The sequence below is a fragment of the Gracilinanus agilis genome, chromosome 4, assembly GCF_016433145.1.
Source record: "Gracilinanus agilis isolate LMUSP501 chromosome 4, AgileGrace, whole genome shotgun sequence".
Taxonomy (NCBI): domain Eukaryota; kingdom Metazoa; phylum Chordata; class Mammalia; order Didelphimorphia; family Didelphidae; genus Gracilinanus; species Gracilinanus agilis.
This window is the reverse complement of record NC_058133.1, coordinates 288,352,903-288,370,168: the sequence shown is the minus strand read 5'-3', so window position 1 is coordinate 288,370,168 and position 17,266 is coordinate 288,352,903. Positions and strand designations below refer to the sequence as shown.

General features: G+C 37.3%; 1 protein-coding gene across 1 annotated transcript; it reads right to left on the bottom strand.

Annotated features, from left to right (window-relative positions):
• Window positions 1-962: 962 nt before the first annotated feature.
• Window positions 963-5,476, bottom strand: IL17A (interleukin 17A). Its single transcript, XM_044676530.1, has 3 exons — window positions 5,450-5,476; window positions 2,751-2,953; window positions 963-1,194 (listed from the first exon to the last, which is right to left on the bottom strand). The coding sequence occupies exons 1-3, from the start codon at window positions 5,474-5,476 to the stop codon at window positions 963-965; spliced, it is 462 nt and encodes a 153-aa protein (XP_044532465.1).
• Window positions 5,477-17,266: the final 11,790 nt, after the last annotated feature.

Here is a 17,266-nt window from a genome sequence, read left to right as displayed (position 1 = left end):
TGGTCCTAAGACTCAGTGGGACATTGTATTGTTGAAATCTTGAGAATGAATTACTTCATACTCTTATCTTGGTGTCTTAAGCCAATTAGATGTACCAAAGAACCTATTCCCCCTTGCATCTGAGAATCCATCAGCCCCATTTTAGGGAACTCTTCACCCATACCACCTCATATTCCTCCCTGGATTGGCCCCTTCACTCTAGATTATTCTCTAGAATATCTCTAGATTCTCTTCTTCTCTAGATTATTTAATTTATTCCTTGCCACTTTTGAGCTGAGCTCCTCTGGCAATAGGATGAAAAGTCCACATCCACATGTATATTCTTGCTCAATAAAGATTATTTTGATTTTGCTTGTAAGATGAGAGGCAAGGATTTAAAAAAATAATGGGGTCTATTAGCAAATTGAGGCATCTCTCCTCAAAGGTCTAAGGTTGTATAATCAACTTAAAAAAACCCCAAAATTAAATTAGAAGTCAACATGAATTTAAATTTATAGAGATAGTGGGTTCTCTGGTCCTTGTTTTTGAACAGAAATTTGAAGTTAGAATAAGCACAACCTATTCTTTTTTGTGTATGTTAACATTTATTTTTATTTATAAAAATATAACAATATAATATGTAATATAATACATATGATTTGTTATAAATACATAATAAATTATAATAAATATGCTTCTCCAAGAAAACAAATTTACATATTAGAAATGTCCAAATATTATCTCATTCATTCTCCCCCTCCCACCCACCTCAAGAAGTCCAAACTAATGGTCCTATCAATTTTGGAATCATAGAATCCAATCTAAGGATTGAATGATCTTTAGATTTTCTAGAATTTGGTCCAAGATGGGATTGCTCTCTGAGGGTTTGTGTAAGGCTAAGGGGAGGTATCTACTTCTGGAAGCAAAGTTTGAGGCTGCCCCATTGCCTCTGAAGCACCCTCCCAATGAGCTACCCTCAGCTTTCAGGACACAGTGCGTGGGGTGACACAGGTGCAGCCCACCGTCACCAGCATCTTTTCTAGTTGGAAGGAAGTAGGGCAGTTTGAGGATTGTCTTCTGAGGACCAAGATCTCCTGCTGGATGGCCACTGAGTTCATGTGATGATTCATTTCCCCCTCAGCACTGATGCAGCCGGAGTAACGGCATCTGGCTTGCCAGATCACCCGGGGTAGTCTGTTGTTATCCACATTTTGCCTAGAGGAGAAAACAAAGAGAGATGTGATTCCTCAGGGAAGCTTGAACATAATGGGAATGGGAACACAAAAGGGGAAGAATTTTTCAGGAGGATTAAGTCCAGACATCATCAAGGTATTACTTTAAAAAGATCTTAATAAGTTTACACATGGTGAAGAACATCATCTAATTTCTCTATTCCCCTTCTATCATGATCAGGAAAGACAAAATGAGCCTAAGCCACAGTAGCTGGGATTTAGGTTAGATACAAGGGATATTTTTCTTAAAGTTATGATGGTTAAATAGTAAAAAGAGTCTGAGGAGATAGTGAAATAGGTTTAGGATGGAGATTCATCTGATCGGTGAAATCTTTTCTTTGAAAATAAGGGGGATAAACACTATCCACATCCAGAGAAAGAACTGTGGGAGCAGAAACACAGAAGAAAAACAACTTGATCACATGGGTCGATGGGGATATGATCTGAGATGTAGACTCTAAACAATCGCTCTATTGCAAATATTAATAATATGAAAATAGGTTTTTATACATGTAAAACCTAGTGGAATTTTGAGTTGGCTATGGGAATGGGGCGGGAGGAGGGGAGGGAAAGAATATGAATCATGGAATCATGGAAAAAATTTCATAATTAATAAATAAAATAAAAATAAATTGATAGAAAGAAAATAAGGGGGATAAACTAATGATCCTATGAATTTTAGAATCATAGAATTCTACCCAAGTTTTGCACAGAGACTTAGTGGCAGAGGTGATACTTGAATCCAGGTCTCTTGATATGAAATTCAGTGTTCTTTTCACTAAACATGATGCCTCAAAACATTTCGTTTTCTCTGATGCAAGATTCATGGGAAGGAGCTCAGAAGAGGCTTAATCCTCTGGGAACGGAGAACTGTAGAAAAATGATGTGAACTCTGCTATCCTTTTGTCTTTCTCCTCTCTAAATAGCTCATTGATATAGTACTTTGAACTTTGTGATTCTCATCTTACAGAAAAAGAAAATGATACACAGCAAGGTTAAATAATTTTGCTCAGTAACACACAGCTAGCTAGAAGAGTCCAGACTCAGGTCTTCTGATTCTAAGAAACATATACTCACTAGAGGAGTCCCAAAATGCCACATTTCTTGAACATTTTAATACTTAAGAGGCTGCAAGATGGCATAGGTGGATAGTGTGCTGGACTTAGGATAAAATGAGATTACATGTAAAGAACCTTGCAAACCTTGAGGTGTTTATGTAAAAGCTGGTGATTATTAAAGTTCTGTCCTTCCTCTAATAACTCATTGTGGGAGGCAGTGAAGTTATTAGAGCCATTTTGCAGACAAAGAATTTAATATAGTATCATTCATGAGAAATATCACTGATTGAGTTGTTTTCACCTATTCTCAGTGGTCAGATGGTGAGGAAGAAGAGAAAGAGAAGAGGAAGAAGAAAGCAAGGTCTCTGGGGAATCTGCAAAGAGATACACAGTGCAGTTCCCGCTCTTAGATGTAAAGCATCCATTTGGTATAAGGCAGAGGAGCACTTTCATTTGAGGGTTGTGGTGGGGTCTTACTTACACTAAATCCCAGGGAGAGGTAGAGCGGTTCTTGTAATCGGGGGATATCTTTGAGCCTTGGTTCCGGTTAATGATATTCATGTTGATCCTTACACTCTGCAAAGAGTCATTCCCTTCTGCTTTGGGGCAGCCTGACCTCTTCGGCATTGAGACTCCCCTCTTCATCATGAATGCCAGAATCAGCAACAGCAGCAATGACTTGAACTGGGGGAGAAAAGGGGAGAGAAATGTGAGAGTAGATAAATGACCTGGATTATTAGGGAACCCTTGATAATAGGAATGTGCAAGAGATACAAAAAATTTTCAGGCAAATGAGAAAAAGAAAAAAAAAAAAACGAAGAACACCAAACAATCGAAGGGACCACAGACTCATCTTCCATGTTTTCTATTCTCCTAGTGATGATGATACAGGCATCTGCTGGTGGCCTGAAGAATAGCCCAAAGACTATCCAGGCCATTTTGTGATTTTTCAGAGGAATTTTTACTTGCCAACAGAATGTTTTCTTATTTCAGTTATTGAGCTTGAGGGTGGTGGTGTCTGCATTAATTTAAATGGTGGTATAATGTGAAATGTAAAATATAGATGTAGTTTCTGGCTTCATTTTTCTAGAGAAAAGCAAAGGTCTGAGAAAATGAAGTCAAAGTAAGGTTGCTGCAGTGGAAAGAAACTCTGGTTCTGGAGTTAGAGATAAGGTTCAATTTTATCTGTGATGCTTACTACCTGTTTGACTTTGAATAACCACTTAACTTTCATGGGTCTTGATTTCCTCAGCTGTAAAATTAGAACGTTGGACTAGATGGCATGTAGGATCCCTTCCAGGTCTGTATCTGTGATCCACTTACCCAACATTAAATTAAGGCTGTACCTACATTACTTTTCATCACAACCTAGTGAAAGAGGAAAATGTTGACTTAATCTAGAAGTCATTTGACATGGCAATATTGAACAATTAATTGAACTAGATGTCTAGCATGGTGTTACATAGACCAGCTTGTGAGGTTTAGACTATACCTGTAACAATAAAACCCCAAGAGATCAGCACAGTTGTTAATGCAATTGTCTTGACTTCATAGCTAATTCAGTTTTTAGAACGTAGCTTATCTTGCCATTCTAGATAAAAAATAATGATTCTTGAAATGATCTTTTGTTTGGTTGAGATCATAGGACTTGGTTTTGGGGACTTTTAGGTCAGCATGCTCATCTTTATGAGAAGAAATGACATCTATACTTCTGCAAAGTTAGGTAAATAATTTTCTACCTTATAGAGTATTGGGAAGACCATTGTGAATTGAAGAGCTTGGAGCACCTTGGAAGTAAAGACTTCAGAAAACAAGAACAGTTTTTATATTAAGAATTGGAGTCAGAGGACATGAATTCAAATCTCATCTCTCCCTCCTACATGTCCAACCTTGAACAAATCACCTTATCTTCTGGGGCCTCAGTTTCCTTATCTGTAAAATGAGCTGTTGGAGTGGATGGCCATTAAAATACTTTCTTGCCTTGGATCTATGATCATATGATCATTTTGGCAATTCTGGATAATCATTATATTGTTATTTGCTAAGTCATGGGAAGAATCCCAACAATTTTGCAAATGAAGTTAAAAAAAAAACCTTTAAGTTCACCAAAACATTAACGAACTACAAATTTACCTTTTCCTAGAGATGATGCCTACCTATTAATTTGTCCTGGTGGCTACATTTTTTGGGAATAATAATAGCTTATAATTTCTATTACATTTTAAGATTTACAAAGCTTTTTTCCTCCACCATATCCTTCTGAAAAGGGCATGTAAATAATATTCAAGATAAGAAGACAGGTTCAAAGGGCTTAAGCCATTTCTCATGATCACATAGCCAATATGCTAGAACCTGATTTTCTCAAACCCAGGTCTACTGACTCCAAGTTCTTCTATACTTCATCTGAGAAACCCAGAAATTTCTCATTCTACTGGGGAAATACAACAAACACAAAGAAGTCTAATATGAAGGAGATTGAGTGGGAGAGAGTGGTTGAGGTCTGGTTTCATTGAGGAGGTGAAGGTGAGGAGGTGAGCTTAGGAGACTTCCGAAATATCCCTTGAAGGTAGACAAAGTCTCTGAGGTAGAGATAAGCAGGCAGTGCATTCTAGCCATGAAGAATAGCTTGTGCCATTGCATGGAAGTAGGGGATAGAGTGTCAACTTCAGGAAAGAATTTTTATCTAATACACAACAAATTGAAGACAGAACTTTACCTAGCTAGTTGGAATTTGAATATGTGTGTGACAACACATTATCATACCCATCTTGTTAGAATATGAATATTGTATCAAGAATACAATGGAAAATGATGGAAAGCAAGCTCAGGAGAGCACATATCCAAGACCCATTTTAGACAGGATGACCCATTTAAAGGCAAATACCACCACAGGAGCATCATATTAAAGTTCTCTCTGCAGCCTGAGAACAACGTACTGAAACATGTGAATGTGACGCATCCCATGTGGTTTAGCTTAGGCAGAGATCTCTTTCAGTTTTAATCTAATTTTTCATGTTGGCCATTATTTCAACATAACTTACAGCCCTCTGCATTTCCCATCCAAAATATGTGTTATTCTTTCATCTCCTATAGAAAGCAGTCAATATTCTGGTGTACTCAGGCAAGAAGTCTTTTTGGGACATTCCAAAAGAGAGACTTTCAGGTTATTGCTGTACTTACCCCTGGCAAGATGCTCGGAGAAGACATAGTGATCTCTCTTCCTTGGTTTCTGATCGATGAGTATGTATCTTCTGAGAGGCTGGCAATGTGTAGAACTGTCATTTCTCCTTAGCTTTTATAGTATAACACTCTTCTTACCTGTCATTTCTGGTTATGCTGACTTGACGGTATTTGGTTAAAAAAAATTCCATTCACTAAGGAGGTCAAAGTGTATGATGCAAGGAAATAATGCATTGTTTGCCCTGAGTAATAGATATGGTAACTACTATGACCATCATTTTCAGAGTTTGGAAGGGACAATAGAAATAATTTATTCCAACCTCTTTTCGAATTTGAGAAGACAACTAAAGTTTTTATGTCACTTTGGAGTTTATTGAATGGTTTCTCTATCATGGGGAATAGTTGGTACAAGTTTGAAAAGAGCATTAGAGTTGGCATCAGGAGAGACCTGGGTTTGAATCTTAGCTCTCATACTAATTTATTTTGTGATGCTGGGAAAGTAAATTAATCTTTCAAAGCATTCATTGGTAAAATGGGGATAATGGTGCTCCTCAAATCTCAATGTCATTGTTCAGGAAATGCTTTGTAAAGCTTGAAATGTGATACAAAGTTAAATTATTGTTGCCTTCTCTTATAGATGAGGGAGCTCAGAGTACAAAATGTGAGTCACTTAGGATCCTGGGTTTAAGAGTTGGAGGAAGTCTTTTTTTGGGGAAAAATTTATCTAATTAATTAATTTAGAATATTCTTCCGTGGATGCAAGATTCATGTTCTTTCCCTCTCTTCCCCACCCTCCCGTAGCCAACAAGCAATTCCACTGGGTTTTACATGTGTCATTGATCAAGACCTATTTCCATATTATTGTTATTTGCACTGGGGTGGTCTTTTAGAGTCTACATTCCCAATCATATCCCCATTGACCCATGTGACCAAGCAGTTGTTTTTCTTCTGTGTTTCTGCTCCCACCGTTCTTTCTCTGAATGTGGATAATGTTCTTTCTCATAGGTCCCTCAGAATTGTCCTGGGTCATTGCATTGTTGCTAGTACAGACGCCCATTACATTCTATTTTACCACAGTGTATTGGACTCTGTGTACAATGTTCTCCTGGTTCTGTTCCTTTTACTCTGCATCAATTCCTGGAGGTTGTTCCAGTTCACATGGAATTCCTGGAGGAAGTCTTAGAAATAATCTATTTCGATTTCTATAATTTATAGATTAGAGAAGACCCTTTGGACCAATGTACAGTGTATTTTCCATTGAACCCTGCTGCTTTTCTGTATCCATGATCAGATTGCTCAAGTTTTTAGACACTGAGGGTACTACTTATATTGCAAGTTCCTTTTGTAAACACACACATATACATACACACATCCATATGTACATACACACATATACATACACAAATATATACATTTAAATTTACTTAATATATACTTATGTAAATATATACATTTTTATATTTAATATATATTTAAAGCCCTTACTTTCTCTCTTAGAACCAATATTAAATATAGATTCCATAGCAGAAGAGTGGAAAGGTCTATGCAACTGAGGATAAGTGACTTACCTATGGTCACACAGTTAGGAAGTATCTGAGGCCAGATTTGAACATAGGATATCCTATTTCTAGGCCTGTCAATCTATCTACTGAGTCACTTAACTGCCCTATTTCTAATATATATTGCACATTCCTAGCCCTTAGCTTCAATTTTTAAAAATGCTTCTAATTACCTAACACTAACACTGAAGAGATGTAACCTCTTCTCCATCCCAAGGAATTACTATATCTAGCCATCTGCAATAATTCCTTGATGTGGATATATTAAGAGAATCAGCATAGTAGATGGATATGACTTTGGAATCAGGAAGACAAGTTCAAATACTGACTCTACCACACGCTGATTGTTAGCTTGGGTAAGTCATTTAAAATTTTGGCAATTCTCTAAGATGATATAGTCTTAGAGTCTGTGCCCATCTGCTGTGAAGGTTAAGGGATTTTCCTAATTAGGGGTTCCCTTCATCAATGAAGTTATAGATGTAACAAAAAGAGAAGGAATTCATATTCTATGAATATGCATAGATAATACTAAAATCTGAAATGCATCCATTACTCAGGATCTCTTCCAGGGTTTCATTGTGGTATGAAGAGGTCCCTGGGTGGCTCTTGAAGGCAACGTCATTAGGAAGGTAGCTCTGGCATGCCTTAGGAAGCTGAAAAGGATGATCTAAGGCCCCCAGAGGGGAAGTGACTTGCCTAAAGTCATTAAGGTTGTAATCTTCATCTTCAAGGATGAGCCCCAGTGATAGACTATATGTCTATAATCTGAAGACCAGTTTATGCTAAGGCGAGGGAAGCTGATCAATAAGATGGATCTAGGGTACAGAATTTTCCAACTACTAGAACTTTCAAATACTACCTACTAAGTATATAAATGGAGATTTCGAACCTTGCACTGCATCTCCCATAAGTCCCTTGGTATTTCCCAAAATTCCCTTTGATCTCTCCTGTGCCTCCACATTTGCATGGTCATGTTATTGTTTTATAAGTCCTGTAGCTCCATGCTCTTTTACTCTTTTGCTCTTGGGAGTGGGCTGGTTAGTACCTTTCAGTTAGTTTTTTTTGTTAGTTTATTATTAATAAAAATTTATAAAATATAATAGTTATTGAATATAAATTTTAATCTCTACGTAAGTCATAGAGGACTCAGTATTTGTACAGACATACACAATCACAGAATCACAGATCTTTCAAATATTTTAAGATTCACATTTCCCTCCCTTCCCCCACCATTTCTTGGGAAAAATAAAATTAGTATGATGTGTGTGATACTCAAAATTAGTTGAAAGACCTTTAGAAGCAGCTAGGTGGCTCAATGGATATTGACCCTGGAGTTGAGAGGTCTTGGGTTCAAGTTTGACCTCAGATATTTCTTTTCTGTGTGGGCAAGTCATTTGACCCCATTGCCTAGCCCTTACCACTCTTCTGCCTTTGAACTGATATTTAGTATTGATTCTAAGACAGAAAGGATGAGTTTAAAAAAATAAAAAGACCACCAGATTTGGAATCAAGACCTGGCTTTTAAACCATGGCTCTGTTCTTTACAACCTCAATGACTTTAGGCAAGTTGCTTTCCCTCTAGGGGACTTAGATTATTTACCTGAAAAATGGGCATGTTAAATTAGATCCATTTGAGCCTGTTTGTCAGTATGGGTAACAGAGAATGAAGATAAGAAAGAGAGGAAAAGTTCCTGGAAGAGTTGAGCAGAAATGGGATTGGTATGAGATCAAGGACATGGTATGGGGCTGGACTTACTTAGCAAGGAGAAAGACCTTTACTTTAGTAGAGAAAAGAAGAGGAGGGGAGCACCAGTGGGGAAGATACAGAGCTATTTTGAGGCTTGGAGTAGAGGAGAAGATGAAGTTTGTGGTGGATGGTAGGTGGGTCAGTAGCTAGAGAACCAGACCTGGACACAGGAGGTGTGGCTGTGACCCCATTTGTGGTTTTCTTGGCAAAGATACTAAGATTAGTTTGCCAATTCTTTCTCCAGATCATTTTACAGTGGAGGAAATTGAGGCTAACAGAGCTAAGTAACTTGCCCAGGGTCACATAGGAAGCAAATATCTGAGGCCAGATTTGAACTCAGAAAGATGAATCTTATTGACTTCAGGACCAGTGCTCTATCCTGCAACACCTAGCTGTCCTTCACATAACATAATAGGTGCTTAATAAATGTTTGTTGAACTGTCACATTATAAGTAAAAACGGAAATGATAGGAAGAATGAAAAAGAGAATTGATATGAGCAGTAAAATGATTTGAAGTATGCCTAGAAGATCTTAATTGCAGACATTAGTTCTTGTTGAAGCTGGCTGGGACAGCAACATTCAGAGACATCCAAACTAAAGTTGCTTAAAGGGACTTCTAGATGGTTCAGAGCCATGCCTGGAGAAGGTCCTAGGTTTCAGATTTGGCTTGAGGTACTTCCTAGCTGTGTGACCCTGGGCAAGTCACTTAACCCCATTTGCCTAGCCTTTATAGCTCTAATGCCTTAGAATTGATATGTCAATTCTAAGACAGAAATGAAGGGTTTTTTAAAATGTTGTTTAAAGAGACTAATGATATGAAATGCAATAAAGGACTAGTCACCCTTGAAGGTATTGTAACAAGATTCCCCTGGCTTCTGTTGCCTGAAGGCAGGTATATTGCATTTCACCTCTCCTTCAGGATTCTCTGTATCTTTAAGGGGGTTCAGTCATATCTAGTCTGCCATTGGTTTAAATTCCCACCAATTATATTCCCTTGATTTTGGGGTTCCATGGAACCCTAATTCCATTTGCCCATTCAATAGCTTAAGTTTAAAGAGGAATATTTACTTTAAAAAGCAGAACAAGAATAACCACGCAAACATTTACCACCCATCTCTTCCCCTCCCCAACACATATAAGGCATAATCTTTACATCTCTGGGAAGGGGATTAGGATTAAACTAATTATTTGATTTAGCATAGTTCCACTAAATTCCAAGTCTAAAGACCCAGGTCCCCACTTATATCAGGGATTTTAGCATCTGAGATCTTCCCTGCTGGACTGACGGCTACATCCCCTCTAAAATCCTAGCTCCACGTTTACTCTGGAGCTCTAGGGTCTGGAGACTTCACTCCTTGTACCTAGAACTGAGGAGGACAAATGGTATTCCAAGACCATTGCTGAAGGTCACAGAGTCCAAGGAGTTAGAGGAAAGTGTCCTTCTAGGAGTCACAGGATTTAAGGGAACAGGGAAAAGCATCCTTCTCCAGCTAGTTTAATGCACGATGTTTATGTTTTTGGTGACCGCTAGAACAGAGAACTACTGTGGCTCTTTCAGGTGGATTTAGAGTTCTGGTTCTGCAGTCAATGGAAAGAAACTGTTTTTTTTCATCCATGTGCTAAGCAAATGGAAAATTTCTTCTCCAAGAAGCAGATCTATTTCATTGTTTACATGGGTGTCTCCCTCTTAGGTAGCCTGAGAATGTCTGATAGCTTTATCAAAATATAAAAAGTTAAAATTATGGGTTCAAATCTGACCTCAGACACTTCCTAGCTGTGTGACCCTGAGCAAGTCACTTAACTCCCATAGCTAAGCCCTTACCACTTCTTTGCCTTGGAACCAATACACAGTATTGATTCTAAGACAGAAGGAAAGAGTTTTAAAAAAAGTTAATGAGCCAAGAAGCTGAGTTCTTTCTTGCCTTCCCGTTTTCAGCCTCCTTGAGATTCTGAGGTTTAGGGTCTGGAAAACCTCATAAAAAAGGAAGAACTGGATGCTTCTATCATGCAATTATCAAAATAATGGTTTTGAAAATGAATCTTTAGGGGCAACTAGGTGGACAGAGAACCAGGTCTAGAGATGGGAGGTCCTGGGTCCAAATTTGGCTTGCTTCTGACACGTCTTAGCTGTGTGACCCTGGGCAAGTTACTTAACCCCAATTGCCTAGCCCTTACTGCTCTTCTGCCTTGGAATCAACACATAATATCCATTTGAAGATGGAAGGTAAAGGTTTTAAAAAAAGAAAATAGATCCTTGTTAGCATAAAATCACATCTCCTTGCCTTTTCCTACCCCCTCCCCCCAAAAAAAGGAAAAAAAATAGATCTTTTAAGGGTCAAGCTAGCCTTTACATTTTCTTAAGCAATTATTTTCATCTGTAGAGGACAAAGGCTTAACTATTTAATTTTATAATTAAGATCTTTGAGGTAATGTGGTTTCAAAATTATTTAGGCAGATCAAAAAGGATGCTTCTATTGTTTCTGGTCCCCACTTAATCTCTTCTTTGGCATAAAAAGCTGATTGCTTGGTTTCAGCCAGTTTCTATTCTGAAGCCTCGAGTGTCCAGCTTTGTAGTTTATGGTAATTTGGTTCTCTGGTTCTTACAGGGATTAAAAAAATATTTGCTTATATCTAGAACATTTTTTTCTCACCAGGAACAAAAATAGTGAAAGGGTCATTAGCAGAGGACAGTGGATGTGGGGATGGTATTGGCTACCTGGGATATCTGGGCAGCAGGCTTATGCTTAGTGTTATTAGAGTGGGCATCGTTTGGCTTCTGTCCCTGGAAGAGTCGAGGCTGAGGTGGATTTCTGGATTCTGGAGATTTCTGCCAGGAAGCAATTGTTTTGCATAGAAACACCTGGTTGGAGAAACTCAGGGTAAGGTATGGGGATATTAGTTATAAAGAGGAGAAAGTCACTTGTCATGCCATTATCCCCCTGTTAGTCTTTATTCTTAGACCTAAGGTGAAGAAATATAATGTGAGGCCATTTATAGAATAATTTATAATTTATAATGTGAGATCATTTTCTTAGAGTCAATTCTGTGTTCCAAGGCATAAGAGTGGTAAGGGCTGGGCAACAAGGGTTAAGTAACTTGTCCTGGGTCACACAGCTAGGTTGTGTCTAAGGTCATAGTTGAATCTAGGACCTCCAGTCTCTAGGTCTGGCTCTCAATCCACTTAGCTCCTCAGCATCATTGTTCTCAAAATGTCCTCATTAGATGAGTACTTGCTGAGGCCGGGTTGAAGTGATCACTTAACTCTTCATTCAGAATTTGGCCATTTTCTTTTCTGACTTTTGTTAAACACTCTTCCCAGAAAGCTGGCCAAAAGAGATCCCTTCTTAGCTTTGCTTTTGGGTAAGTATTTGTCAGGTTATAGCTAGGTGATACAGTAGATAGAGTGTTGGGCTTGGAGTCAAGAAGACACTAGTTTAAATCTTGACTCAAACGCTACTTTTTATTTTTTTATTTTAAATTCATTCATTTATTTAATTAATTTAGAATATTTTTCGATGGTTACATGATTCATATTCTTTCCCTCCCCTCTTCCCTCCCTCCTCCCAGATGCAATGAGAAATTCAACTGGGCCAAACACTACTTTTTGGCTATGTGATCTTGAGCAAAAATCTTCCTTTTGGCCCTTTACCTCATTTGTAAAATGAAATAATAATGGCACCTCCCTTGCAGGTGTTGATGTGAGGATCAAATGAGACAGAATGTGTTAGGTGCTTTGAAAACCATAAAGACATATAAATGTTGCCTTTTATATGAGGGAAACAAACAAAAACCCATTCTGCCATGTTGGTCAAATAAACAATTTAAAAAATTGTGATAGTTTCCTAATTTAATTTAATTCAGTAAATCAATCAATATTTACTAAGTGCCTACGTTGTGCCAGACACTGTGCTATATGTTGGGAAATAGGGTATTATGGGCCCAACTTTCATCTGTGAAAAGGAGACTCTTCTTTGCTCAAAAAGCTGCTGTGAGAAGGGTCTGAGACGATGCCTGGAAAGAGATTTGGCTACGTGAGAAGGGAAACATATCATATTAGACCTGTGTGGCCACAGTCAGAGAGTGTTTCCCCAATCCCTGTAAGTATTAACCTCATGGAAACCAATGACATTAAAACACCAGTTGGGTATTCTCTTTCCCCTTTTACTGAAACATTGATTTAAAGTGGGTCAGATTGCAAATCTCCAGTTTGCTGGGGTGACACTGAGTAATGCGATGCCGAGTTGGGCTCAGGTTGGGTGACGTTGTGTTGGGTACTGCCGACAGGCTCTGACCCCAGGAGAATCAAGGTCAGGGAAGGACTGAAACTTGAAATCTGAACGGATGCCATCCAAAGGCAGGGTCTAAAATTAACCAGCAAGGAGACAAAACCACCGAATGACAAGCTTTGTGGTTAGTCATAAAGCTTCATTTCGTTTCTTCAGCATTTTCGAAAGATTTAGGGAACCACAGAATATACTTGAAGGACACAACAGCTAATTTGGAACAATTTACTGATGGTTTTTCTCCAGCTAGCTGTAGGCCTAGAAAAGTAAGTGTTGGGTATTGCTAGAAATATTGCCAGATGTATTAACCCCAGTTTTATCCCAATTTCTCCAAGCTGCAAGAGGTAGAGATAGAGGGAAGACAAGATGTATGTGCTCAGATAAGTGAATAGGATGACCTTTGTGAAGTCATGGAAGAATTCCAAATCATGGAAGAATTTAATAATAATGGTATTAACAGCATTTATATAGCTTATATATACATATATATGGAGAGAGTGAGAGAGTGAGAGTGAGAGACAGTGAAAGTGAGAAAGAGAGAGAGCAAAAGAGAGAGAGAGAGAATTTTAAGTTTTGCAAAGATATTTCAGTTGATTCTCACAACACCCTTTGAAGGCTCTCATCGTCTCCATACAAAGATGGCCAGTAAATTGTCTGAGGTAGGATTTGAACTCAGGTGTTCCTGTCTCCATTTCACATTCAACACTATCCACTGTGTGATTACTTTGGTAAAGACATAGAAAATCAATCGTAAGAATAACAGGAGAACTTTTTCTTTCTTTTTAATTTTTTCATTTTTAAACTCTTACCTTCCATCTTAGAATCAATACAATGTATTCATTCTAAGGGAGAAGAATGGTAAGGGCTAGTGGGCAAAGGGAATTAAGTGACTTACTCAGAGTCACACAGTTAGGAAGTGTTTCAGGCCAAATTTGAACCCAGGACCTCCTGTATCTAGGCCTTATGGAGAACTTTTTCTTTAAAAAGTTATTTTAAATTAAAAAACAAAATTTTGAACTTTTCTGTCTTTTTCTACTTTATTCTGTGCTGGATACTACTCTACATATGATCCATCAATACTGACAATACTACCTTGTACCCAACATTCCTCCTCTTGACTCTGTGTCTCTTTAGTGACTATCTCCCATGTCTGATTTGCTCTCCCACTTACTTTCCATCTCCTGGCTTCCTTAAAGCTCAGCTCAAAATGTTTTTTTGCATGAAGTCTTTCCTGGTCCCTTACTGAGAATCCTTCTCAGATTAGCTCCAATGAACCCTCTATGTATTTAGTCTTGGCATAGTAGTTTGTATATTGTCTCCACTATTAGATTATGACGTCCTTGAAGGCAAGAATTGCTTTTGTCTGTATACCCCTTCTTCTTAGCAGAGTGTCTGGTATTTATTGAGTGCTTAATAAATGTTTGTTGTTGTTGTTGTCTTTTTACACCACAATCATATCTTGATATATCCCTACAACAAGGAAAACAATAAAACCAACCAACATCCTCTCTTTGTTGGACAGAATATGCTACATTCTGCATTTGTTCCTTTCACCCCTTTACTGAGATGATGAGGTCTCTGGCTCTGATGGATGTTAGATTTGGAGTCAGAAAAGTTGGTTTGAATTTTTAAAGAATCATTTATTTGTTACCTTAAAATTCCCAGATATCTCCCTTACTTGCTCCATTTGACAAAAAGATCTATGTACATATAAAACTATGTCTTCCTTGTTTCTATTTATTAGTTCTTTCTCTGGGGATGGACATATACAAGTTATTCTTCAAATAATATTTCTGTTGCTGTATATAATATTCTCGATTTTATTGTTCATAATTTCATGTTGGTTTTTCTATATTTTTTAAAATTAAAATTTATCCATATTTTTAAAAATTTAAATTAAAAAAATTTAGATTAAAATAAAAAATAAAAAATTTAAAATTGACATGTTAATTATTTCCTATGGAGCAAAAGTATTCCATCACAATTATATGTCACAATTTGTTTAGCCATTCCTCAACTGATGGGCATCCTCTTAATTTCTAAGTCCTTGCCACCACAAAGAGAGTAGATATAAATATTTTAGAAAATATAGTTTCTTTTCCTTTTCCCCTGATCACCATAGGAAATAAACCTAATAGTGGTATCACTAGGTCAGAAGGTACACAGTTTCTGCCACTTCCTATCAATGTGACTTGGTAAGCCTCGGTGTCTTCCTCTTTGAAGAGAAGTTATTCAGTCAGTTTTCAGTCATGTCTGACTCTTTGTGACCCCATTTGGGGTTTTCTTGACAAAGATACTGGACTGGGTTGCCACTTCCTTTTCCAGCTCATTTTACAGATGAGGAGACCAAGGCAAACAGGATTAAGTGACTTGTCCAGGATCACAAAACTAGTAAAGTGTCTTAGGCTGGATTTGAACTCATGAAGATGGGTTCTTCTAATCTTCTAGACTCCAGGCTCTGCACTCTATCCACTCTATCCATTGTATCCCAGAAGTCATTGAATTAAGTGTTCTTTACAGTGCCTTCCATTCATCTTTAAAACTATGACCCCAAAGACTTGCACTTCTGGCCTCACAGTTAACTAGAGAAAAAAATCTTTTATCATTCATTTAGTAGGGCTTTTGAAGAGGAACTTGCTGTAGAGTGCAGTTATGATCTTTAAAAATTTTGGTCATACTGGAATATCTTAGCTATGATAATTATTGCAATGGAAGTTTGACTATTATGATATTAGAAACAAAATAGCTATCTCTGTAGCTTTCTGAGCCAGGGGGCTTTCTTTTTCTGCCTTTTCTTGACAGGAATAAACATAGATACTGCTGACATCGATATTGAACTCCGTTAAGCCACCCAGGTGGTGAAGTCACTAAGGGCATGAGAGTAGGATTGCCTACCCACAGATAAATGAGAAGTAATTATATAATATTAAAAATAGAGTCAAGAGGAAGTAAGGGGATAACCTACATATTCATATTCTAGGCAGTGCTATCAAAAGAGATTGGAGAGCCAAGAAAGAATGAAACAAACCCTTAAAAATGAGGTCAGAGGGTGGTGCAACCTAGAGATTAAAGATGTGGCCTCTGAGTCCATGTAAATTATCCTTCTAGAATACTCTGACTGTATGATCTTGAGCAAGTCACTTAACCCCTCAAGTACCCTGGGCAACTCTAAGACTACAAGTTTCAGAGTAGGTTCCTTTTGCATCAGGAGAGATAATTCATTGGAAGATCTGTGTACCAATGAAATCAGAAATCAAGGTCTAGATTTAAAATACAAAACCTCAATGTTGAATGAATTTTGGAATTATGGAAATACATATATACTTAAGCACATATACTGATCCATATGTTTATATGGCTATGGATATATATGTGTAAGTATGTATATGTGAATCTATGTATCTATAAATACATTATAGGTATCCCTTCCACATCATGGGGGTTTGGGGTATGCTATCTGGAAAATCAATGTAAAATTTTTGGTCCTCCTTTTGTACCAGAGAAAAAGTCTGAACATTTTTTTTCTTTTATGTGTGTTTATAGGACCTTATTGTAAAATTTGGGTTAAGTATTTGGTCATAAAATATATGTAGGTCAATGTTAAGATATCTACATTCCTAGACTTTGTGTATCTGCTGGCTTTTATGTTCTTTTCACAAACTCTAACTTTTTACTTATTTTAACATTAAAAAAGAAATTATGTATATTTATGGTATTAAAAGACAAAATATGTTGATATTATACAATTTTACATGTATATTTTATGCATTTCTGAGAATCTAAACTTTTTTTTTCTGTGTCACCTTTGTGTTGTCATCCATGGCTTACACAAAACTCCCCCAAAATTCTAATTCAATTTCTTATACCAACCCATGATTTATTAAAACTATGATGGGGATCACCTCTATTATTCAATATTGTACTAGAAACGCTAGCAGTAGCAATTAGAGAAGAAAAAGAAATTGAAGGTATTATAATAGGCAATGAGGAAACTAAACTATCACTCTTTGCAGATGATATGATGGTCTACTTAAAGAATCCTAGAAAATCAACTAAAAGACTAGTGGAGATAATTAACAATTATAGCAAAGTTGCAGGATGCAAGATAAACCCACATACATCATCAGCATTTCTATCTATTTCCAACAAAACTCAGCAGCAGGAATTAGAAAGAGACTCCATTTAAAATCACTCTAGGCAATATAAAATATTTAGGAATTTATCTAT

Bases quoted from the DNA above. Each gene is read 5' to 3' on its own strand.
- IL17A (XM_044676530.1), bottom strand. From the start codon at position 5,476: ATGTCTTCTCCGAGCATCTTGCCAGGG. The intron at 2,954-5,449 runs GTAAGTACAGCA...TTTCTCCCCCAG, and splicing joins CTCCGAGCATCTTGCCAGGG to TTCAAGTCATTGCTGCTGTT. The intron at 1,195-2,750 runs GTAAGTAAGACC...TTTCTCCTCTAG, and splicing joins ACCTCTCCCTGGGATTTAGT to GCAAAATGTGGATAACAACA.